The sequence below is a fragment of the Armigeres subalbatus genome, chromosome 3 (genome assembly GCF_024139115.2).
Source record: "Armigeres subalbatus isolate Guangzhou_Male chromosome 3, GZ_Asu_2, whole genome shotgun sequence".
Taxonomy (NCBI): Eukaryota; Metazoa; Arthropoda; class Insecta; order Diptera; family Culicidae; genus Armigeres; species Armigeres subalbatus.
This window is the reverse complement of record NC_085141.1, coordinates 330,105,593-330,131,033: the sequence shown is the minus strand read 5'-3', so window position 1 is coordinate 330,131,033 and position 25,441 is coordinate 330,105,593. Positions and strand designations below refer to the sequence as shown.

The following is a 25,441-nucleotide window of genomic DNA, read 5'->3' as shown; positions in this document are numbered from 1 at the left end:
CTCAATTTAATGAGGGGTGCCGATCCGAGCGCTTTGAAGTGTGATAGTACACTTTAGTGATGTAACAATTTGGGACTCGTTTATTTGCGGTTCCTAGAGTTTGCTAAATTGGAAATTAATGTTCGTTTAACTAAACGCCTAAAGTTTAACACAGAGTACACTGTAAAATACTTATTTCAAAGTGTCTAGTCTGGTCTTCAAAACAAGAGTAAATCAGCCTAAATGCGAAATAAAATTTACAAAAAGATTGGCTGAATCATGCCAATAAAAATCACTTACTGACGTTATTGATCCGTTCGTACGAATCATCCAACACCAAAGGCTGTGGCATTTATTGATCTTTGTGGTTTAATATTTGCTATGGAAAATTAGCATGTCATCGCTTTGGTTCTGCAAAGTAGACTATTCTCAGGTCGTAAATTCATGACAGCGCTGAATTTTATGCAACATCGCTGCTTCTCTTATCATCTGTACCGTTCCCGTTTTTTTATTATCTTCGACAGAATAATCAGGCCAAAACGTCGAAGAGGGCTCGCTTGTAACCACCGAGACAAAGAAATCTATTTAGATATAACCCAAATGCAAATTCTGGCCAGATTTCTCTTTTATTCAGACGTCGTCGACGAAAGTTGTAATTTATGAAAAGCCAACCAGCAGAAGCGTCGCTTTCCTCTCTGCCATGTTCATAACTCATACAGTCACGTAAAAAGTTCGTTGTTTATTATGGACCAAACATAAAAACCAACCGAACTCCGAAAAGGACGAGCCTGGAATGCTTTTATGTCCTCTCGTCGGGCGTCCCCACTCGCGCGCCCACATACCGAGTACCTACTCCATTTCCTTTTAGTTGGTCTGTCGTCGATGTCTGCTACCGACAGTAGTCAGGGTGATAATATTTTGTCACAGGGTCATGTGCCAACAGAAAATCCTTTGGTTTCGAATGTCCTTTCCCACCCCGTGTTCGACACACCTCTTGCCCATCGACGCATTGTGTTCATGGTTTCTGTGTGTTTGTGGGAAGAAAGTGTTATAAATTATGGTATTCCGTTCCGGGCAGGACTCCCGCCCGTAACCTTACTTTTGTTGCCTGACGATCAAAGAGCAGCGAAATCTTGGGTCCGATGATTAAAACACTCCCGGCAATGGCTTTCGGAAGCAAGAAACATCTATTTTGCGCTGCCCCGTGTGTAACATGGCGTGGGATGCCATCGTCTTCGTCACCATTGGCCGACAACGCAACCAACAACGCAACGGTTGGAAGGACAACGGCAGGTCCCGGAATTGCCGTGGTGACACGTTTATTGCACGTATTATTAGGTTTTTAGTGGTTCGGGCTTCTTACGTACGTGATACGGCTGTAACGATTCCGACAAGAGGTGCTTTGTTGCCACACCCATAAACAATTTGGGCAATAAATGCGGTTAGTAATAAATTGCCACCACTATGGAAGCTTTGCGATTGTAAACTTCATGAGGCTTTTAGGAGTTTTATTTGCTGGGCGAAATGCGGCGCCAGGACATCAAATTATTTCCATTTGTTTCAGTAACACAAATCAGTAAAGCTACTTCTAGTCATAAAGGTTTTATTTCGCGAAAGGCAAGCACTTCGAATACACGCCCAAACTGATAGTGTTACTCGATGTCTATCGAATGCACTATACAATACGGGTTTTTGCTATCTTTCAAAGGTCTCCTTCTTCGTTGGCATTACATTACGATTACACTGGAATATTGAAGAATTTTCTGAATATAAGAATGTGACCACACGATTCGTAGTTACTCCGTTTAGAACTTGCAAAATTGTACAAAGAACAAAATGAATGGGGCTTTGGGTTAGCTATCCATTATTATTGTACAAACCCCATTCGATTTTGGCAACAAGTTCGGAACATTTATGTTGCCAAAATCGAATGGTTTTTGTTTTCGAAACTGTAAATTCTTCTTCGACATCACGAACGTACACACTTACCGCAGTGCGAATATTGAATCCGACCACTACCTCGTTGCAGTATGTCTGCGCTCAAAACTCTGGACGGTGTACAACACGCGTCGGAGTCGTCCGCCGCGGCTAAATATTGGGCGACTACAAGACGGTAGACTAGCCCAAGACTACGCGCAGCAGCTGGAAGTGGCACATTTCTTCATTTATCGTAACACTAGACACACTGTGAACGGATTTTGACTTCCTATGGAAGCTGTATCGTGAGTCTCGAAACCAAGATTTTTTTTATGTACAGGTTATCCGACTTCGTCAGTAGATGGGAATAACCAGCGCGGGGGGGAAACATACATTTTCAGTGAAAAACGTAAACAAACGAGCATAAATTCCATACAAAAATCCAACATGGCTGAGTTGGGGATATTGACAAGTCGTATAACCTCCTATACATAAAAAAATCTTGCTCGAAACAATCAGCAGCATAGCTTATATCTCGCGAATCATAACTGGACGTTATAGTTCATTTTCTCTTTCAAACTTCTGAAGTTTGGTTCAAGGTTCTCAAAACTGATATTAGGCTGGCCAATATTCCCATAATTAAAAGAAGAGGACAATACATACGTATCTTGAATGCAAAACTGCTAGGGTGGTTGTATAATAAATTCAATTGGGGGATTTTAACTAAAATAGAGCTTCTACATTCCGGCCACCTTTGAAATAGCCTATTTCAACATCACTTTGGTTCCGACGACAAGGGTGTCACAGGACGAAAATTGAGGCACATTTCCACCTGTGCCAAAAGGGTGAGCAGGTCCTCGTACGACGAACTGGTGTTGCCGATTTCCTTCAGGATGTGGGTCTTTACGGATTTCACCGCAGCCTCCCAGAGACCTCCGAAATGAAGCGTCCTTGGAGGGATAAACTTCCAGCGGATTTCGTTGTTGGCGCACCAGGTCGTTCACGAGCTCTATGTGGATGGCTCGTGTCGAGAAGCAGATAAAAATAGCGACATATACTTTCGTTGGACCACGTTTCCGGATCGGTGACTTGACGTAAAAGGGTCCTACGCCACAAACAGAGAAAGGCCACGTAGCAGTAATGCGCGAAACTGGAAGATCGGCAACGGTTTGCTGGATCGAATTTGGTTTGCTGCGAAAGCAAGTAATGCACTGATGGTAGGTCATTGATCTGGAGATAGCTTCAGCCACGACGGGCCATTCCACCACCGCGTTTTGTTGAGAAGATTGGCTGGATCCAGTCCCCTGGAAATGTCGTCCGCGGGGTTATCAGAACCCGCTCAGCGGTTCTCAACCTTTTTCTTGATAGGTACCTTCGAACATATGCTTTTATTGAGGTACCCCCTATTTTTGTCGTTGTAAATAAACTTATAACTTATAAGATATATAAAAAACGAACCTAAAAACTAATATGGCTCACCAAAAAGTTGCGTGATTTTTTTTAATTCCCTGAAACTTAACAATCCAAATTTATGCAAGTTTTTACATCAAGCTTCTTACAAGAGGATTTTTGGAGGCTTCCGAGCCTCTTGAAAGAAAGCTTCCCACTGTTTTGAAAGGAGGCTTCCGAGCTTCTTGAAATGAGGCTTCCGAGCCTCCTTATATTAGCCTCTTAAAAGCCTCTTGAAATCCCTCTGAAAACCTCCTGATATTAGCCTCTTTCCGGGCCTCTTGGAAGGAGGCTTCCTAGCCTCTTGGAAGGAGGCTTCCTAGCCTCTTGGAAGGAGGCTTCCGAGCCTCTTGGAAGGAGGCTTCAGAGCCTCTTGGAAGGAGGCTTCCGAGCCTCTTGGAAGGAGGCTTCCGAGCCTCTTGGAAGGAGGCTTCCGAGCCTCTTGGAAGGAGGCTTCCGAGCCTATTGGAAGGAGGCTTCCGAGCCTCTTGGAAGGAGGCTTCCGAGCCTCTTGGAAGGAGGCTTCTGAGCCTCTTGGAAGGAGGCTTCCAGGCCTCTTGGAAGGAGGCTTCCAAGCCTCTTGGAGGAGGCTTCTGAGCCTCTTGGAAGGAGGCTTCGAGGCCTCTTGGAAGGAGGCTTCCAGGCCTCTTGGAAGGAGGCTTCCGAGCCTCTTGGAAGGAGGCTTCCGAGGCCTCTTGGAAGGAGGCTTCCAGCCTCTTGAAAGGAGGCTTCCAGGCCTCTTGAAAGGAGGCTTCCAGGCCTCTTGAAAGGAGGCCTGAGCCTCTTGAAAGGAGGCTTCCAGACCTCTTGGAAGGAGGCTTGAGCCTCTTAAAGGGAGGCTTCCAGGCTTCTTAAAGGAGGCCTGAGCCTCTTAAAAGGAGGCTTCAGGCCTCTTAAGGAGGCTTCCAGGCCTCTTGAAAGGAGGCTTCAGGCCTCTTGGAAGGAGGCTTCCGAGCCTCTTGGAAGGAGGCTTCCGAGCCTCTTGGAAGGAGGCTTCCGAGCCTCTTGGAAGGAGGCTTCCGAGCCTCTTGGAAGGAGGCTTCCGAGCCTCTTGGAAGGAGGCTTCCGAGCCTCTTGGAAGGAAGCTTCCAAGCCTCTTGGAAGGAAGCTTCCGAGCCTCTTGGAAGGAAGCTTCCGAGCCTCTTGGAAGGAAGCTTCCGAGCCTCTTGGAAGGAAGCTTCCGAGCCTCTTGGAAGGAAGCTTCCGAGCCTCTTGGAAGGAAGCTTCCGAGCCTCTTGGAAGGAAGCTTCCGAGCCTCTTGGAAGGAAGCTTCCGAGCCTCTTGGAAGGAAGCTTCCGAGCCTCTTGGAAGGAGGCTTCCGAGCCTCTTGGAAGGAGGCTTCCGAGCCTCTTGGAAGGATCATTGTGGTAGAGTCGGACCAGAAAAAGGCCGGTGGAACGGTCTTGAGAGATGAGGCAACCTTTTTGTACAGCTGTGTCGAAAGAAGAGCTGCACAAAGTTCCAGTCTGGCTATACTATAACGATCAGCGAGAGGCGAAAGTATCGATTTCGACGCCAGGAGCTTCACAACCACCTCACTGGAACAGTGGTTCCTACTAGCCTTAGTGGGTCAAATATTTGAGCTACATAGGCCATGATTCTTCGCTTGATGAGAATTGGGACTGGCAAAAGTAGCTATACCTTGAAGCAGAAAGTGTCTGTTCCCGGTTTCCAAATAAGCCCAAGCCTGCTAACGAACTGCAGATATTGGAGGTCATGCCATGGCTAAACAGAACGGTCTTCTGGAGGAATATCTTCAAGAACTTCGATTGAGTTAGAAGCCCACTTTTTCATCGAGAATCCGGCAGATTCGAGCATTGCTGATACTTCACGTCGTGTTGGGATAGCGGCTACGACATCGTCGGCTCCGGAAAGAAAGTCATCGACGTAAAAAACAATTAGCGACAGCATCAGCGGCGGATGGTAATTGGTTACCGGAATCAATTGACAGTTGCTGGAGAGTTTTCGTGGCGAGATAAAGGGCGGATGCTGTACCGTAGGTTACGGTCTGAAGCTGGTATGTGGTTATCGGGTCGGATGGATTACTTCGCCATTTGATGCGCTGCAGCGGTTGGTCTTCTTAAAGATGGAGTACATGCCGGTACATCTTTTCGATTTCCCCATTTAGGGCAATGCGTTGGGAGCAGACTCGAATAACGAGCGACAAAAGATCGTCTTGAACGACCGGTCCGACAAGAAGAATGTCATTGAGTGTGCGCCTGACGTTGTTTGACACGAAGCATCAAACACTACCCTAGTCTTCATGATGGTACTTGAGAGCTTAAATACCGGATGGTGAGGAAGGTAACAGTGCAGCTTGGTATTGTCAAGCGGTTCATCGAGCCGTCTCATATGCCCAAGATGTTCGCAATCATCCATAAACTGATAGTAGGCAAACTTGATGTTGGGGTCTCGCTGTAGACGGCGTTCTAAAGTGAGAAATCGACTGGTAAGTCTTCATAAGTCTGCTCCTGCCGTGAAGTCGAAATCCCATGACGTGATGTCCAATTCTGCCCTGCTGGTCAATCCGGGATCGTCTTCCTCCTCCTAACAAGTTAGCATGTTGGTTTAATCCCAAGCCAGCACGGTTCTCTTACAGACGGTCGCGCTCAAAGTTGTCAACGATCACGGGAAGTCTTTCAATGCAAGAGCATTGTTGGATTCCGGTTCAATGTCGAACTTCATGTCATCAGAGCTTGCCAATATCCTTGCCATCTCTCAATCCAAAGTTGATGTATCCGTTGAAGGAATTGGCCAATCCCATCGGAAGTTGCATCATTCCATCGCCGCCACAGTCCGTTCAAGAGTAGGAACTTTCTCCACGAAACTTCATGTCTTCGTCATCGACCACCCCACCGTCAATTTGCCTACCATCGAAGACAAGCTTTCCTCCTGCAAACTCCGCAAGGTCGAATTAGCCGATCCATTCCGAACTCATTTCGGTTTGACCTTATGTGACTCGACATCACCAGAATCTGTCAAATCAGTAGCGTGTCAACTATCCAGTTCTGACGCCCAACTGGATGCCACTCTCCAAAGGTTTTGGGAAATCGAGATGATTCCCAAACAATCCGTACACTCCGCTTCCAAAAAGATTTGTGAAGCATTTTACGCTAAAAGCAAGTCCAGAGATCCAAGCGGGTGATACATCGTTCGCCTACCCAGAACAGAAAATCCCCAAATCGAATTGGGAGAGGATATTCACCAGGGGTGTGTTCCAGTGGTCGATATTCATTTAGCTTGGCGAGGGCCTTCACGTGGCGCTGAAACTCGTCCACCAACTCATACAGGTCGTTGGCGAATTCTTTTTTGACCGCCGATAGGTGTCTCTCCTTCGAGGGACTGGATCAGGTACTGCAGTTTGGCTACAGTTGGAATGTCGGCGTTCGAGTGCACCATCGATGTGAAGGTGTCCCGAAAGGATAGCCACTTCGAGAAATGCCCATCGAATTTGGGAAGATCAATTTGTGGCAGTCGAAAATGGAAGTTGCCCGGAACAGCTGCTATTGTATTGAGCACACTTTGGTTGTGATCCTCCTCCTCTTTGAAGAGTCACTGGTATATCGTTCACTCCTTCCTTGCCCACCACCAAGGCCAAGGATAAACTTGCGCAATGAGATTGCGATCGACAGCACACTTTGTTTCTTCAGTGTCAATTTTATGGTACGGTGGCTATTCACTGATCGCACAATTGGAATCTGACGCGCTCCAGATATCCACACTTTTTCCACGATTTGGATCGAAGGACCAATGTTAGCGCCCACATGGATAGTTCGCTGGACCGAAGGTTGTTTCTTCGCCGTAATGAAACAGCAATCAGCGGAATCACTGAGTTATAAACCGTAGAATACAACTGTATATGGTTCTATCTTCGCTTTTTGCTTAAGCACAAGTTTAGCACCGTATTATAGCACTAATCACGAGCAGGATTCTACCTGTATGTGGATACTGACCAGGGGATATTTTCGCTCTCCTCCGAGCAGCACATGCCACTCAAAAATGGTTGCAACAACTTGATTGTGACTAAATCTGGTCGCATATGAGTTGCAGTTACTTATGTGAAACATGTGTGCTGCTAGCGCCCTTCTCTTGCAGTCTAGGAATAGGACAATACATACGTATCTTAAATGCAAAACTGCTAGGGTTGGTTATACAATAAATTCAATTGGGTAATTAAAACTTAAATAGAGCTCCTACAGCCACAATAAAACCTTTACCTTATGTTACTAGAAGTGCAGTGCTCTACTAGAATGATGACACGTGTCATCATCGCTCCGACTTCACCGTATGTAGCGTGCCGTTGCCAATTCAAATTCGAATGACGCCTTTGGCCCATAAGAAAATCACCAATTTGCGTGCCCCAATCCATTGTAAACAGTAGTCACAAACAACCATCAGCAAAATAGATAGCGGTGGTGGTAAATCCAATCAAATAGGCATAGGCATTAGCACAAATTTGCATATCGCACGACCATCATCGCGATTCGTGGCTTGCCCTTGTTTGCCAAATTTGAATTTAATCCAATGCTACACCGGAAACATTGGAAACAAATAACAGATAAACAACAAAAACTAATAATCCGATCGGTTATAGGCATCAATCCGCAATCAGATTTTCTGCCTATTTCCTTCGATCTTATTCTTTTTCGCTATGGCCCTATCAGAGCAGCTTTATCTTGACTCGACACTGAGCCGAAACATCATCCTGTATTCGATGCAACATTCGGCTGATTGTTCCTAAACGATGATATCAACTGGATGCTTTGATTCAGTGTATAGATGAGATGTTACCGATCCTTGAACGTTTTCTTTAACGTTGAAAAACACCACGGTGGCGGTCGGTAGCCAGCGTCTCTCACATGCTTGACTCCATGTCATGTCTTGTTCAGCACAAAATCGCCATGAAAACTGATGAAATTCATTTGATTATGTCTATCAAACAGCAGTGTTACTCTATAGAGAATTGCAATCTCGTGACAGTGTCGACGATGGCGTTGTCGTCGATGTCGTCGCTATGTTCAGTTTGGCGAGGAGGGCATCAGTAGAAGACATCGAAGCACAATTGCCATTATAGCTGTGGTGGAACGATAGAACGGGTTTGACATTTAGACCGCTAGGTCGATAAATAGCGTTTTGTTGGTGGAACCGATGATAGCCTGCCGGCGACCGAGGGGAGCCGTCATCGTCGTCATCTTGACTGGAAATCGAGATCGGCACGAGAAAATGTGATGGAATGTCTGCTGACAAGCTTTGCGCTACTGCTGCCTGTTTCGACGCTTCTAGGAAAAAGAAAATTATGGAAAGTCTATTATCGCTTGTGGTCATTGGCGTGACTAGATCAGGGTGTCAGGGGTTGTGAATGTTTAATGAAAACAAAAATGTTTTCAATTACTTTAAATTTGAAGTATTGAAATATGTTCGCGCATTTAAGAGTTCTGACCCTACGACAATGTGTTCTTGGGATTTTTATTCCTGAGCCTTCAATAATATCAGGGCTTATCGTTTTTATTGACTAACTCTAGTCTATAGCCACTATTCAATATAATCAAGATCGGTCATTGCGTTCAAAAGTTAAGAAGAAAATGGTGTGTTGGATGGTTGATTCGCCTTACAGCGTTTGCAAGAGCCGTAATGTAGGCAATTATTTATGATGTGTATCACACTAAGGCGAAACTAAACGATTGAATCGAGAGAGGCATCGTCACCGCTAGGTGGATTAATCTGTTTTTTTTTTCGATCAGGATGTGGGGAGAATTTATTAAATGTTGGAATTCAAGCTTTATTGCTTACAAGCAAACAATAAGCGATCTATTTTCAAAGCTTTCGGAAGACTTGTGTCAGATACCAACTCCCCAGATTATCCACTAGAACCGCTAATCCCCCCGTAATTACACCACTGAACTTGTACCATGCAGCAGTACCCGGCAGGCGTGGCGAAAACTTTCCCCGTTAAACGTTCGCTTTGGGGGGTGGATTTGACCTTTTTCACGTTTCGTTAGGAGTACCCAGAGAGGTGAGAGATGCGAAAAAACCTTGAGAATTCCAACTCGTCAGTGGGGCAAGCTTTTCTGTATTGGACGATAATGAATTCTTCGTCGATGCACGCGAGTATTTAATTAAAAGTTTTTCTTGTTAGATTCGTTGGATCGTGCAATTGCTCTAAATTGAGCCAAAATGAAAAAAAAAACTTGGCAAGTCCGCGCTGCATCACCTTGTAGCTCCTGTGGGTGGTTCGCGAAACACCAAAATCTCCCATAATCACCATCCCCGCATTCGGCGGTTGCTGGCGGCAGTGCGATAGTAAATCTTTTGTTGAAACGAATCGGTTCCCAGAAGCAAACCGCGGCGGCACATCCAATGGCGATCAAAATAAACCGAAATATGGACGACCTAATGGGTGACTGGGCTTGCTTGTCCGTCGACGACCGGTAATTTCGACCGTTGATGTGAAACAGAAGAGTCGTAAAACAATCTCGAATGGAAATTTTACGAGTCGGAAATTAATATGCGCCAGTCCGTTTTTGTCACGTTCATAGAGGGAAAGCCCTCACCTCTTGTTCTAAAAAAGGACTGATCCTAATCGATTCCTTCCATCACGTATCGCATGTTAATTATCACAAAACCACTAATGGCAATAAAATACTGACGATTTTCCTCCCTCTGCTTCTTTCTCTCCCAACCAACAACAGGCAACGGCACGATCGATTTCCCCGAATTCCTGACCATGATGGCTCGCAAAATGAAGGACACCGACAGCGAAGAGGAAATCCGGGAGGCGTTCCGAGTCTTCGACAAGGACGGCAACGGCTTCATCTCGGCAGCTGAGCTGCGTCATGTCATGACCAATCTCGGCGAGAAGCTAACGGACGAGGAGGTGGATGAGATGATCCGCGAAGCCGACATAGATGGCGATGGCCAGGTTAATTATGAAGGTAAGTTCCGTTGACAAATATAAGAAATCAAAGTTCCTCCTGCCACACGATGTTGTGGTTGCAGATCGTTGTGGTGTAGGTAACGTCCCAGACAGCGCCTAGACAGTTTTTTTTTCGTGCTCCCAAACTCTTATATAGATAGTGCGAGACGAAAACGGACCGTGAACCGAAGTCAAATTGTTTACTGTTCGCATATTTTGTATAAACCATGCGAACGTTAAAAGCGTGTTTTAATATATTGGTCTAAATTTAACTAAATTTTATTTGATGGAAAGTTATAAATCTGATTAAGCAAATATGCGTCAATCAGTGACAAATTTTGGCAACCAATCATTTTCAAATATTTAGTTCCGCACCAAAAACTATAATAGTGCCTCTATGACATTGATATTCCATACCCAGAATGATCAATTTGGACCCGTTTAACGGTACAGCAAAAATTGCCAATTCACCTCGACCGTAGCTAATCGGTTCGCTGCTGTCGCATTATTTATAGCCGGAGGGAGTCCGCAGTGCAAGATTGCCGCGCCACGCCAAGCAGAATGCAACTCACATGTGTGATTATGGTAACGTGGGAGGACCCCCAGTTCTAGCTTGATCGAGTATGATTAATGAGTCATCACACCAGAAGTGGGCATAAAAGTCACGCCAAACACAGCGCTGTAACGTAACGTAACGGTCTAAAAATATCGCCTTGTGTTCCTTGGGTCACGACATTGCAGAGCTGTCGACACGTACACTGACTGTCGCGTTGTTTTGTTGTTGGCCCGTTTGATCGTATTTCACTCACTCTCGAGAGTCATCAAGAAGCGGTAACCCGCGTTCTGGTTGCCGTTCCTTCTACAAAGACTGTAGATTAGAAGAGTCATATGGGAAAAATGTTTGGTATTTTAGGGTTTTTTGTCTGCTTGAAACAACGATGAATGCTTTCGAATATGTGATGTGCACCTTCTAGTTTAGTATTGCGGGGTGGAACAAAATGCCGGTCTGGTCGGTTACGGTATCTCAGTTTTCGGTGCCATACACAGTTTTCTGCGTTGTCACGTAGCTAGATGGAAAGCAATTATACCGGTATCTCTAATTACATTAAAATATGATAATCAATGAAATAAATCTCAGCTGTTTGCTGTTTGTTCGATGTTGGGTTTTCTCCAATCCATCTTTCGAACATCAATTTTTGTATGTTTCAATGAATCTCTGTCAACAAATTAGAAGTACCTTTACAGTGAATTGGCCAAACCCTAAAATTTAATAATCGTCAGATGTCACTAGGTGCCGTTTGTTCGAACAATTTTATGAAACGTCTCCACTTCTCTAGACGGATTGATCACAGTTTATTCCCCACATTTGAAATACACTCCCTGAGGCCGATATAAAGCCATAAAGTTTGCGTAATATCCAACAGCGTAATTGCACTAAAACCTTACTTTAGTTTCGCTCCCGAGAGAGCACTTCTGGATAGTCGTCATGAACGATAAACCTAGAAAAAGTTTTCAAATGGGTGATATTGATTCTGACCTTGAATTTTTGTGTGATGTGTGCCCACAAGACGTAATCTCATCGTGTGAGATCGAACGGATTGGTTTGTTACGGCATGCAATCGCCATTCGAAAATCCAAAGACATTTTGGCCTACGCCCTTTTGAAAACTGTGCCTAGGAATTCTATATGCAACGACGACGACGATGGCTGCCATTTTTATGATTCCCGGGAGTGCCATTTCGGGAGGCACTTCTTGCCCGCTTTCAGCTCCAGCTTTACGGCCAATGGGGAGCCTAATTTAGCCTCTACTGCTGCAGTCCGAGATAGCTTTCCGGCTCGAGTATGTGTGTTCACTCGAGTCGAGTGCCAGGTGGCACTATTTTTGTTATTGTTTGCGTTCCGGTTTGGGATGTGCACAAGATTGGAACTTCAGTGCTTGGAAAGAGGACGACGTACGTATGTCGCATGTACACTGTATACAGTGTCGCCGCGGCAATGCGCAGAGTCATTCATGAAAAGATAAAACTGCGACACTCGGCGGTGTGTTGTCGTCAGGGTCATCCCCGCCCTCATCTGACCTGTTATCAATTCCGGCTGTGTTGATTGGTGCACAGCAGAGTGTAGGAATATAAAGCGAATAATTTTAGCAATTATAATTGCGCATGATGACGTCTTTGCCCGTACAGTGTGTTCCAAAATGCTAAAGTTTGATCAAAGATTTTGTTGATTATCGTAAATCTTTCCGTTGATGCTTTGTTCCATAAACTTGTTGATTCGCTTAAACACTTTTAAAAAACTCTCACAATGTTGTACAAGCGGCTTCTTAACTTCTTCGATTCTGCCAAACACGTGACTGCTTTTATACAATTCTAGATGTACAAAAACGGTTGAACAGGATCAGATCATTTGTCGACATTGTGGTAGTATCTACGGCTTTTTATTATTGCGAGAAAAATCGCAGTATAGAGGATGCCAAATTTTTCGGCATATTTGGTTCTAGCTTGTGTGCAGTTGGAGAACATAGAAGGCGATTCATCATCCTCTTCGGCAACAATTTTTCTCAGTCAATCGATGAGAAAATTGGGTCCGCTGCCGTTCGTGACAATACATCAAGTGCATCATGGAATTATCCACTCTACGAGATGAGCCGGGCAAGGACCGATAGTCTCGTTAATGAAGACAATAATAATAATTATTCGCTTATATGATGAATGTCGTTTACTTTCTATAACATCGTTAACTTTCTAGAACATTATACAATGCTAAAATGGGAAATGCAGAAGTTAAAATTTTTATCTCAAACAACAAACAGCAAAATAAAACTTAAACTATAAGCTATGACTATGCTAAGGACACTTAGTATATCACCATCCTCAAGGTTTGTTGTTTTTGTTTTTTTCCTCCTTACTTCCCGGCGTGGCCCATTTTGCAGTGTTGGATCATCTTGTTGGGCTTCATCTCGGTACAATTGATTATCTGCATCTTCAAAATCATCACCGGTCTCGACGTTAAGAAGTTGAGAACGTTCAGCGCCAACCTTGACATTAACAAGTTGAACACGATCTACTTCCTCCTTTTGTGCGACCGGGAATATTACCACCAATGGAGCTGGAGACGTCTCATCTGGTTTGGCGGTACAAGGGAATCTCGTCTCGTCAAACTCAACATCACGAGCTTATGATGATTGGCTTGGCTTTACAGTCGAAAATACGTACCTTCTTCTAATTTATCTTCACCAAACCAAACCACTTGGAACTCGTTGTAATGCTGCGATTCAGAAGATACCTATATACCGGGGTAGGCTGCTTCAGTTGACATATTTTTCGGCACCTGGGAGTCCAATAGCATAACACGTTAATGAGCGTCCTATTGAAGCGTTCGGCCACGCCGTTTTGTTAAGGCGTATATGCAATAATTGTTGGTTCCATTAAATACCCTTGGATTTGTAGCACAATTTCTGCTCGTTCGAACAATATGTATCCTTTAATTTCGCGAAACTTTTCATTTTTTTTTGTTAATGGGCTAGAAGTACTCACAAAGTATCGTGAACCGTCCCACGCCGGTGCATTAATTGGACCACAGACATTCGATTGTACTCCCTTCAATACGTGTGTTGCACGTTGCTTGGTTCCGCTGAAAGGTTTATTGAGGGTAACCTTGTATGAAGTGTCCGCCGAATCCGAAATGTTCTAGCTTTAGGTTGGTTCCTTCCACATTGTTGTGTTGCACCAACTTGACGTCAATCGAATGGCACTGAAGTCCCAGCACTCGCCAGCCGTTTGACCGACTTAAGATTGCCTCTCAAATCAGGGTTATTGAGTACGTCATTTATATTAACCGGAACTCTTTTGTTGCTGTATTCCTATATCACTCTCTTAGGCTTTTCCAGGAGATTTTCACCATCCTTTGCAATTGAAATAAATATTGGATTGTGTAATCTTGATGACGACGAAAACACTGGTCAAATGATCCACAATCCAACTTGAAATCTAGCTTGTCACTTTTACACAGGTTAACTTCTTCAAGTTTGATCATCAATCTAACTGTCTCCTGTTGTAACGTTTGCCTCACCACAGTCTTTCTGGTGGCAGTTCTTCTCTCATATGGCTTTTCCAGTCGTAAGGCAGTTTTCGCTAAAAAATTTTGACTACATTAAATGCTTATCTAACCGGCAAATGCTGTCGACTTCTCCGATACATCTTAATGTCGTTGCTTTACTTAGTTTGCTAAAAGCCGTTGTTTCATCGTATCCAATGTTAGCTCGTCCTCGTTCATTTAATTAATTTATGTATAATTATTCTAGCGTAAAACATGAAAAAAACATCATTTATTATGTTGAAAGCATAGGCTTCTCCACGTAACGTTTGAAACTATTTGAGGAACTGTCCGGCTTTGTCAGAAGAAGAGTGGCTATGCCAGTAATAGTGGTGTACCAGTAATAGTGGAAACCTGTTTTTCGCTGGATGTAGTGCATTTTGATTTTTACAAATTACTTCATAGCAAATTTTTAGGGAAAACATCAAATAACATCCTTAACTTTTTGGCTCCCTTGCACCAATAATAGTGAGGCGTTCCTCTAATAGTGAATTCCATAAGAAACGGATGGGATTCACTATTAAAGAAGTTAGCAAGTACCACTATTACTTGTCCATGTACCAGTTATTGGAGGAAGCGATTTTGAAAAGAAAACAGTATTTTGAAGTATCAACAATATTTTTCCTGAAAAGTAGAGAAGAACAGCTTTCTGCCAATATATTTACATCACTGGAAATATATTCCTATCAATTGTTATGAATTAAACAATTTGAACCTGTCACTAATACCACTATTACCGATACACCGACCCTATAATGAAAATGATATTGAAAAAGATTTCTCGAGTCGAGTCGAGTCTAGAGCTCTTCTCGGTAGTGATGATGGAAAGCAACATGCCACCTAAGCTAATTAGCATTTCGTTGCAGCTTGTGGATTCCTAAAGAAGATGCTTGTGCGATATTTTCTTGGAAGAGACTCGAGTTTTGTCTGGAGACTTGTCGACCATAGTCGAGTTTATCCAATTATGATCGATTACAGGCACACATCTCAAGAATCTCTGGTCATTTGTTGTTAACATCTTGATTTTATCACATGGTTATGCTGTACAGGAGAAGTGCTTTAGATTAATGGACAGTATTTGGTCGTAAACCAGCCTAAGGATAAAGGAAAGACTGGCATAAAAAATAAAGTATGATGCCATAATAAAAGCGGGATGTCTAGGAATTCTACTAATCAAATCCACAATAATGCTCTGGTCAAGGTAAAATAAGTCTCAAGAACTGAAAATAGATTGAGGAAAAAATTAGAGATAGGTTACAAGCAATGAAAAACATAAAGGTTATTATTATTATCTTAATTAAAGAGATTTGCAGTGTAACAGGCAAAATTTGTTTTTACTGGTTTCTTGTCTACGTATTGTGATTCTTTTCTAAAATCCGCATCCTGGCGCGCCAGTTAAGCGTCGGCTCCCGTACCCCGAGCTGTGCGTCATGCAAAAAATAAATAAAGGAATGTCAACAGATGAGAGATCTTTTGGCGCGGTTTTTTACATTCGCTTTCAAGGTATGCAACATATTATTGTCCCTTGATGAATAATTATTCTTTGGTGGAATTAATGGAATCTTTTGATTTTTTATGCATTTATTGCTATTGCGTTGGTATCAGTATATTTTAGTAATAAATCCTATAAATCCCTTACTATGAACATTAATCGGGTGTAATATGTGATGCAATATTTTGCATTTCCGTAATTGAGGTAAAATAATATGTCAAATACGAAATAGCAAAATGCTATAAAATCTTGAGAAGCATAATACATAGTTAAAGAACTGAAAAGAATAAATTTAGGTTGTTACACCCGATTTTTAAAATAGTTAGAGCAAAATCAGCAATGATTCGAATTGTTCTGTCATTTTGAATCTGAAACATCCATTTTCCCAGCAGTTGTTCTAGATTAATTTTTTATAACAGTTGAGTTTCAAAAGCTTAAAACTGTTACTTCATTCAGTTCTATTTTCTGCGGATTTGAACCACCAATAAATTACTTACGAGATTCAAATATTTTTTCCATTGTTTTGGAGTATTCATCAATCCACTTTGAAATTTCGACGCCTTTTGTTTTTCATGAAATGAAGAATTTTTCAAACACGAAGTTAAGTGTTAAGTTAAGTGGTCACCCAGATATTCCGCATTCCATGTCCGAATCGTTAACATCGGTTACATTGAGATCTGTGGGTCGTCCTTTGAAGTAACGCCAGGATCTCTTACTTTTTGCAACTCCGACAGTTGCACGGCTCTTTTCACGAAGTGGGGAAGTTATAACGCACTTTCCTCTAGGCCGACAACCTTATGTGAGTACTTCTGCTAACTAACTTCTATTGCTGTTACACCCTGAGCAATCAACATGGTTTCCAATTCAGAAATGCTTGTGCAGCTGTCTCGTCGACAGTGAACACTGCACTGCCTGTAACCGCATAGTTGTCCCATCTGTGATAGGTTTCCTATTCATATGGGACAGTTATGTGATTACAGGTAGTACATTTATGATAGTGGTTAATAGTGTGTTCGGAATATGTAGTGTAGTAAAGTATCTTTCATTCTTTTGTACATGTTCCACAAGTGACGTTAGCTGCTGGAAATGTAGTCAACTAGAACATGTTACTATGATCATCTCAGACAAAAATCTAGCAAAAAAAGTACGTATGGATAAACTTCTGTCCATACTTACTAACTTACTTTTCTCTTATGCTGCCGTTCTACGCATAGTTGTCCCATGTATATAGGAAATCCCAGCAAACATGGGACAGATATGCGTATCACGGCAGTATGGCTCCTGTACATCCCGAGTGTTGCAAAGGGCTGACTTGAAAGATCTCCATCCTGAGCGATGTCCAGCTATCGCCCTAACTAACCTATTGCTAAGTTAGATTCCGGTCATTTTTTTATTTCTTAATGGAGACTACGCCACCATGAATCTCTTGTTCTGCCTCTGCTGTGATGTTCAGCTGGATTTCAGTCTAATGCTTGTTCTCAGATTTCGTTTCCGCCCGTATGTGAGGTTTGATCGATTCAGCACCGCCTTTGGCGCTTCCGTTCCCGGCCACCTGGGGCACGTGACCCATCAAATTGAATATATTCTTAAATTTGATTTTATACGCCAAAACCATTTCTTCAACCATCAATTATATTTTAATTTCTCCATATTTTTTCTCGATAGTTAGCGCGGTGATCAATGCATCATAAGTGAAACTGCCTCAAAAGATGCTGATTAAATGCAATAATCAAATCATACAATAAAAATGGAATATTTATGGATTGTTGTTCTGATCTATGGACAAAGAAAAAACGTTTTGCCATCTTCCTGGAGAATTCCCGAACCACTTGCTGGAGAAATCTAAGAATCAATTAGAGATCGCTTCGTAAATTCTTTTGAGAATTTTCTCGAAAATTCTCCAGGATGTATGAAATTAATACAAAATTGTTAAGCATTTTTCAAAGCAATTTTTGGAGAAACTTGGAGAAAGTTTTCAAAGAAATTTCCGGAGGATTTACCGAAGGAATCAGTAAAGGAGTATTCATAGGAATTATAGCCATAGTTTTCTGAATTATTCCTGGAGGAATTTTCAAGATGAATGCCCGAAAGAATTCCTGAAGGAATTTTCGAAAAAAAATCTAAAGGAATTTGTGAAAGATTTTTGCTACATAAATTTTTGAAAGAATTCCGTAAGGTATTGCGAATGGATTTTTCAAAGGAATTCTTCTAGAAATTTTCAAATCAAAGTGAATTTCTGAATACAATCCCGAAGGAAAGCAATTCTTATGGAAATTTTAAAGGAATTTTGGAAGGTTCAAAGGAAGTTCTGAAAGAATTACTAAAAGAAACCCTCTAGGAACGAAGGAACTTACTCTTGATGGTCCCTTAATGGAGGAATTTCCAAAGATATATCTAGAACAATCTACTTTAGGAAGTCCAGAAATAATTTTCGAAAAGAAATTTCAGAAAGTATTCCTAAAACCATCCCAAGGAATTTCAAATGAGTTTCTGAAGCATTTTTCGAAGGTATTTCTAGTTGAAGCATAAGTTCTAGAACGATAGTGGCGCTGTAACCATTAAACTTATTCTGCCAAATATGCTGTCTCCGACAACTAGACAACTAGCTCTGAACAAATGTGTGCTCACCAGCTGCGAGGTCTGCGTTGTAGCGATCGACGAAACAGTAGGTAGGCATCTGTCGTCGAAGAATAATAAGAGGGATATGGCGTCCTGAGATCAACAATAACGACATGGTAAGCGGATTCGAAGTTATGGACTGCGGAGAACGAATTTTATGCGAGTGCTGTTTGAAAGAAAAGTTTGCTCGTCGGCTGTTTCCTCAGATCACCGAGCCCAAATCGCAGCAGCCCTTGGATCTAGTCCATATGGATCTGTCAATGGTCAACTCGCTGAGGAAGCTGAGCGAACCGATCAAATTGAACTGAAAGGCGGCAAATAAAGCTGCCCAATACTTGAAGGCGACAGGACACTTCGAACTCAGGACTCTAGGAGAGATTTTAGCGTGTTCCAAGTCATGCTTGATTTGGAGATCACCCTTGAGTTTTGAAATTTTGAGTATTTTTCAACCACTGCTCTATTAATTGGTTTCAGTCTGTTCTTAAGCCATCAATAAAACTACTTTTTCTACAATACTAACAAAAAGCAGTTGGATTTTTTTGCTATCACTTTTGATAAATTGGCCTTTGAATCTTTATTTACAAATAATAAGTACAACAGATTGAAATTTTTGTTTACATTTTTATTGTCGCATACTGTGTTAGGTGTGACGCTTCAGATACTCTTGACGTAGCTTTTAGTCCAGTCTAGCGCGAAAAAAAAACAGGATGTCCCTACGTCAGCGTGTAGCCGAACACGCGATGATAACACATTGAGCGATCCACTCGGCACAATCCAATTTTCTAAAAATCTTCATCCCCTTCCTGTGTCTATGCCCTGTAAAACAATCGATTTCAATTTGTGTTCCGTTTCCTCTTTGTTACTTCGCTGCAGCAGCATGGGGCATTTGTCGTCGTTGTTCGAAGAGCCTAATCCAATTAGGAAACGAGATGCACAATATCTAAAAGAGCCATTTATCTATATCGCGGTGGTGCCTTCCAACTGTACGTACCCCGTTGCTGGGGGATGGGGAAGAATGTGTGGGATGCGCTGCCCCAACTCAGCTGGGCGTCCTCTGGTAACCGAATGACCAACTTTTAAATGTAATAAAACCCGATGGAATGCGATATAATGGGACCGGCTTTCTTTCACTAGCAGCAGTGTAGAGCTCTTCTCCGCATTGTACCACGGGCGACTTCACTCCAGTGTACGCTCCGTGTCAAGCTGAGAAAGCTCCCGTTCTCGTATCGTTTGCTGCCGGTCGGTAGGTGGGGATGCATATGCGCATATGTGCCATCTGCAGCAGGCAAGTAGCAGCTTCACGGCAATGCTGCATGATTAAGGGTAAATTGGGGCTGGACGACCTTGCTTGCACGACTGTAGTTTGGTCTTAAAAGCGAATTTTTACTAAGTTGAGATTGAACTTATTTAACTTCACTCGTTGAGTAAACACTGACTGGTTGAGTAAACACGCTGCGTCGAAAATTGATATTGGATTGAGGATTTCTTATTCGGATCCTAATTTTATTGTATTTGAAACAAACATCGCAAGTATCTGCTTTAAAGATAACCTTTTGTCCCCATCGTACCATGCGCATTTAGCGCTTTATTATTCATGGTACCCGTTTCATCACATACGACAACGGAGACGGATATGACGAGCGAGGAAATGCCGCCACCCGGAACATACCCGGCGGAGAATGGTGGGCTGTTATGCTAATATACTGCCCGCATTGCTTCCATTATCGAGTCCATTTCATTAGCAAAATGAGTTTCTCTAAAGGCACAAACCCGAACGGGTGTGGCCTCGGCTCGGTTTCCTCGTCCTCGGTGGTGCGGAACGCGCAGAATTGCTTCCCGATAAGGAACGGCGCAGCGGCGGTGAGCAGCAGCAGCAGCAGTGGTTCACCGTAGTCCGCTGATGGTTGTTGGTCAATGGGGCCCAGCCACCATCTCGTTACCGCTTCGACTCATGTTCCTTATGTAATTTCGATTCACTGGATCACACATTTGCTGTGGGCGAGCAGGATATGAAATTAGCATTTGTGCTTAAAATTGAGTCATAAATCAAACGAGGAAGTAGAATGGAGCAATGATGGTCGTGTGAGGACCATCTATGGGAGTCTTCATGTCAGCAGCTTCCTGGTATGGCGACAGGTTTGCCGAATTTGTTTGTCCGGTTTATTGATGGTGGTAGGCCACACAGGCATATATCCAGCTAAGACTGCAATTATTATGATGAATACGGTTTGCGTATAGGATTTGGATGTGATTTCGTATAATAATTAGAGTCGTATTTTAGTTGACTGGATACGGATAACAATTTGTCATTATTATGTCGGTTTCAGTTCCTTATTATTTTAGCTTTTCAAAATCCAACGTCATCATGTAAATATGAACACTTAAATCTTACTAAATTCCAGTCACTTTTACTGTTTCTTCCCTGAATTCTTAAAATTATACTGTCCCTACCCTCAAAGAGAAATGATAAAGTGATTCATAAGGATTTTATTAACAGAATTGCGATTTAAATTAATCCATTATTATTTTACAAGATGTCAACCAAATTACTTTGCTGAACAAGGTAATTTAGGTTTTTATTTGGAAAAGAAAAGATCTATCACAAGTACGTGTTGGTATGATTGTTAATCAAAGCATCACTTTCGAAAAATAACTCTTCGTCCATACCGCATAAACCTACGAATATAGGGCTGGACATCAGAATATTGGGCAAATTTGTAGGATTCAAGAGTTCAAATTTCCTCTGTCAATATTATTCAATACCGCCATCGGGGGTGACAATGGGTCTGGGGGATGAGAATGGGTCATCGCTCTCACCGGCAGTCTGGTGGTCGTAGAGCAAAATTGTTCAAAAAGGTCTCTTATATTTTAGTCTTCTTGTCCTCAGATACATTCAATCTATTCTACAAGCATTCTAAGTAGTTGAAACAGTGACCCATTCTCACCCCCATTTGACCCATTGTCACCCCCGATTCGACAGTCTGGGTATTATAAGTTTACATATTTTAATAAAAATCTAACGCCTTAAAAACGGCTCCAATTCAAACTATTGAGAGCACTTGCTAAAAGATCCTATCCTATCCAGAAGTAGATATACACCAATGCATAGACAACAGAAATAGCTTTTCTTATGCAAAGTGATATAGTTTTGCATCATAACCACCTACCCTTAAAAACCATTATCAGCAGCACTTTCACCATTCGACGGCAGATGAGCATCAAGAAGAGAATTCTTGGCCAAACGGAGCATAATAACTTCCTCTGAAAGTTCAACCAAAACGGCAACAAGAAGGCGGGTATGCAAAGCGAGACGACCATCACTGGCATGCATAAAATAATGAACTTGAGAGCCCCGAAAAGTGGACGCAAAAGTGATGAGATTTCAGTTTCTTTTGATGGTCTGCTGCTTGCACCGAATGGTGGTACTCTACTGGCAGTAAGCAATCACTCGCCCTCGCCGGCGAAAGAAGACATCCAACGCAGAGTATTGGCATCAGCGGTGTAGTAGCGCGCAGCAAAGTGATGTTTGCTATGCAAATCATCTAGCAGCTTGTTTACGAAATCACACTTACGTTGGCTTGTCGTGGCCGTTCCCGAGACTGCAGAGTAGCAATTTACTGCATCGCTACTTTTTCCAGTGCGAATCCAGGGTGTTCCGAACAACTCAATGAGGCTTTTAAACCCTCTATCCCGATAAAAATATCGAACTTACTTTGAAATTATGATTCGTATTAAAAAAAATACCATATTCAAGTTTACATAATTTGAAAATAAAAGTGTATGCTTTGTTACAAATAGATACCACTTTGCATAACAAGTCAACAACATTTTGTCTGTACATATTTCACAGTATTGCTCTAAAATAAATTATTTAAAATGTTCAGAAAATGCTCCGTTTGTACGATACGCCATTACTCATCCGCCATTATTGTCACACTGTGGAGTCGCTCGATACTAAATACAGCAAACGATAGAGGATCGCACTTTCGTCATTCCCTTGTCTGACGGTATCGATCACAGCCACGGGTAGGTACGTCGTCGGTGACAACAGAACGCCGCGCAAGGTATCGAGGCAGTGAGCCAAATTGCGCATTGTCACGTGTCGCCACCGCCCTTTTTGCTTGTCTTTAGACGGGCAAAACTGGTGCAGTGTAGTGTAACCTCCTACTACTACTACTATCGTACCATTATAGTGGAAGGTACCAATCAACCTGTCCGTCAAAATTAATTTCAAATGTTTTTTGGGAATGTTTCTCTGCTGAGCAGTTCTTCACTTTTTATCCAGCTGTGAATAGGAATGAAATAGCAGTCTGAGTGGTAAGGTATTTAGTAATCGTTCTTGTCTGGCAGCTACCGTTAGCTTTAAAAGCCAGCGTTGCTCTTGGGGCCAAATTAATCAAGTTCCGGTGCACGGTGTTCTAATGCTTCGAGGGGGTGGTTCGTTTTGTCGTTTTTTTTTTGCGAGCCGGTGATTTGATTCCATTAGAGCGGTATTATAAGTTCTCACTGGTGGAAAGTCCTTTCACCTTTTCTACGAATGGCATTATGGCTCTTGGCGTATTACTCGATTGCGGGCGCGGAAAGATGCTAGAAACAGGAGTCAGAAACGGCTAAACGAATGACCAAAAAGTTAATCACGTTGAGAACGAACGAAAAGTGGGTGGATCTCACGATAATGTAATTTGATTTATCGGATTTTCGACGAAAATGTGTAAAAGGCGAGTCCAGTTCGATTACATCGAATTATAATGTTTCTACCTATTCTTACCTATATAACGAACTCAAATGTCTTTTCTTCTCAGAATAATTTTCAATCTATAAGCAGACTATTTTGCTGTCAAATGAGAAAGTTCATTCAAACTTGCCTAATTATTTTAATGTAAAAATTCTATTTTAAAAATGCTGAATTTAATCAATTAAGGGATTACTCCGCCAGTCAGACTTTAAAGCTGTCAAAGTCTATTCTGCTAGAAATTTGTATCATGTTTGAGAAACAAAATTTCAATCGAATCACTTGGTTCAATATTTGATTAAGTGATTTATAGCCTTTTTTGTTTTGTTCCTTTGATTTGGAAATCAGTATAAAGGCCTTACTTTCAAAGGGGACTTCATATAAGCCGTCAGACCTTCGGTGTTTAGAATGTGAACGGAAAATTATTCAGAATTTCTAAGGAATCTGTTTTCAAAGTTTTGCAGGATTTTTCTTTTGATTTCTACGAAAAAATCTGTGTAAAAAAATCTTCTGAAATCCCAAGAGGAATTGTTCAAAACGAGCAGGGTTGTTTGGCCCAAAGTCATTTGGCAGAAAACCTTTTGACCGAATGCCATTTGGCTGAATTCCATTTAGCCGAAATGTACTTTTGAACGAAACGGTTTATCCGAAAATGTTATTCGGCTGGAGGCGACATACGCCCGAAGAGGATATACAACCGAACTGGTAATTTGGCCGAAAAGTCGTTTGCCCTAACAGGTAGATTGGCCGGCATGTGGTCGAAAATGCCATTTAATTGACACGTCGTTTTAAAGAAGGGTTCATTTAGCCGTAAATGTCATTTTTTGAACGGGTAACATGGCCAAAAATGTCAACTCGTTCGGCCAAATGACATTTTGAGCCAAATGTCTCTTTCTGCCAAACGAACATTTCGGTCAATCGGCATTCAGCCAAACGAAATTTTCGCTTTTGGCCAAGCGACATATTCGGCTTAACAACTTTCGGCCAAATGAACCGAAAAGTCGAAGCCGAAAATCATCTTTCCGAATTCCATTTCAACTTTTGGCCGAAACGGTCATCAGATCAAAAATGGATTGGCCGGAAATATCAACTGACTGAAGCGGCATACGGCCAAAAATATCATTTGCTGAACGAAACAAGTGACCCTTTTTACCAAATGACACATTCGGTCAGACGACCCTTTTTTTACAATATGGCCGAACAACAGTTTTCGGTCGTATATTCATTTCAGGCAAATCAGTTTCGGGCGTTATGAATTATTCGGAATTACCATTAGATTTTTGTTTTAAGCTTCCTCAAGCAGTAATTCGGATTTTGACAGATATTTTTTATCAAATTTTAATTGGAGATTCTTCAGCATTGAGTTCTTAAGTTCTTCTTCCAGGGTGTTCGATGACCAGTAAGTCTTCAAATACTGTACAACATGGCTATTATCTCGTCATCACGGCTTCTAATGACTAACAGTTTCACAAAAGTCAAGAAATTGGCCATCTTTTCTTGCACAAAATTTTGATTGATCTCACTTTCATCTTCAATGTTGGTCAAAGGAAAACAAGAAAGACAATCTACAAGAGTATAGTTCACGATTTTCACATGGTGTTTTTCATAACCGTTTTTTACCGTGACGCGATAATCTGTGTCATTGAAAACTGAAAATTTCTTTCTTGAATTCGTGTTCCTTAAATTTCATCCGAGCGTAGAGCTTTTCCATAGTCCAGAAACGTTTGCCTTTATAACACTTCGAGCAATCCGCATTGGACATTGATTCTTTCTTCGTCGCAACTGCTTTACCAAATCGTATTACGCAACTATAGCTTTTTCTTCACATAGTTGCTTGAATAACAAAAAAAATAAATAAAAAAATATAAGACCGTGCCGCACCCTACGATGAATTTTATTTTCTTGATAGTTCTTGCTTAAAACATTCAAGCCAGTACCGAAGTCGCAGTCGATCGACTGCTGTTGCAGTGTTGGGGAAAAGATTCCTTCTCCGGTTTATTCGGAAAGCAAAGATTCTTGACAATCTGATACCTCCATAGAAACGGACATCTAGCAAGAATGCAGATCCTCTTCTATCGTCCTCTGCGTTGTGGAGTTCGCAGGCCACGAAAAAATGTTCCAATTTTTTCAGGTGAGGTGGTCATAAATCCTTGATAGGCTGACCAAATCATTTCGGTGAAAAAACGGGACAAACGCACATGCAAAACGGGACACGTCAAAAAACCTTGTGACAAAATTTAACAGC

At 42.1% G+C, this 25,441-nt stretch overlaps 1 protein-coding gene across 1 annotated transcript in view; it reads left to right on the top strand.

The window, feature by feature from the left end:
* Positions 1-25,441, top strand: part of LOC134225642 (calmodulin) — an 85,903-nt gene that overhangs the window by 39,579 nt on the left and 20,883 nt on the right. The window contains exon 2 of the mRNA XM_062705894.1: positions 10,035-10,277. Coding sequence (XP_062561878.1) covers positions 10,035-10,277 — 243 coding nt within the window. The remainder of the gene's footprint in view (positions 1-10,034; positions 10,278-25,441) is intronic.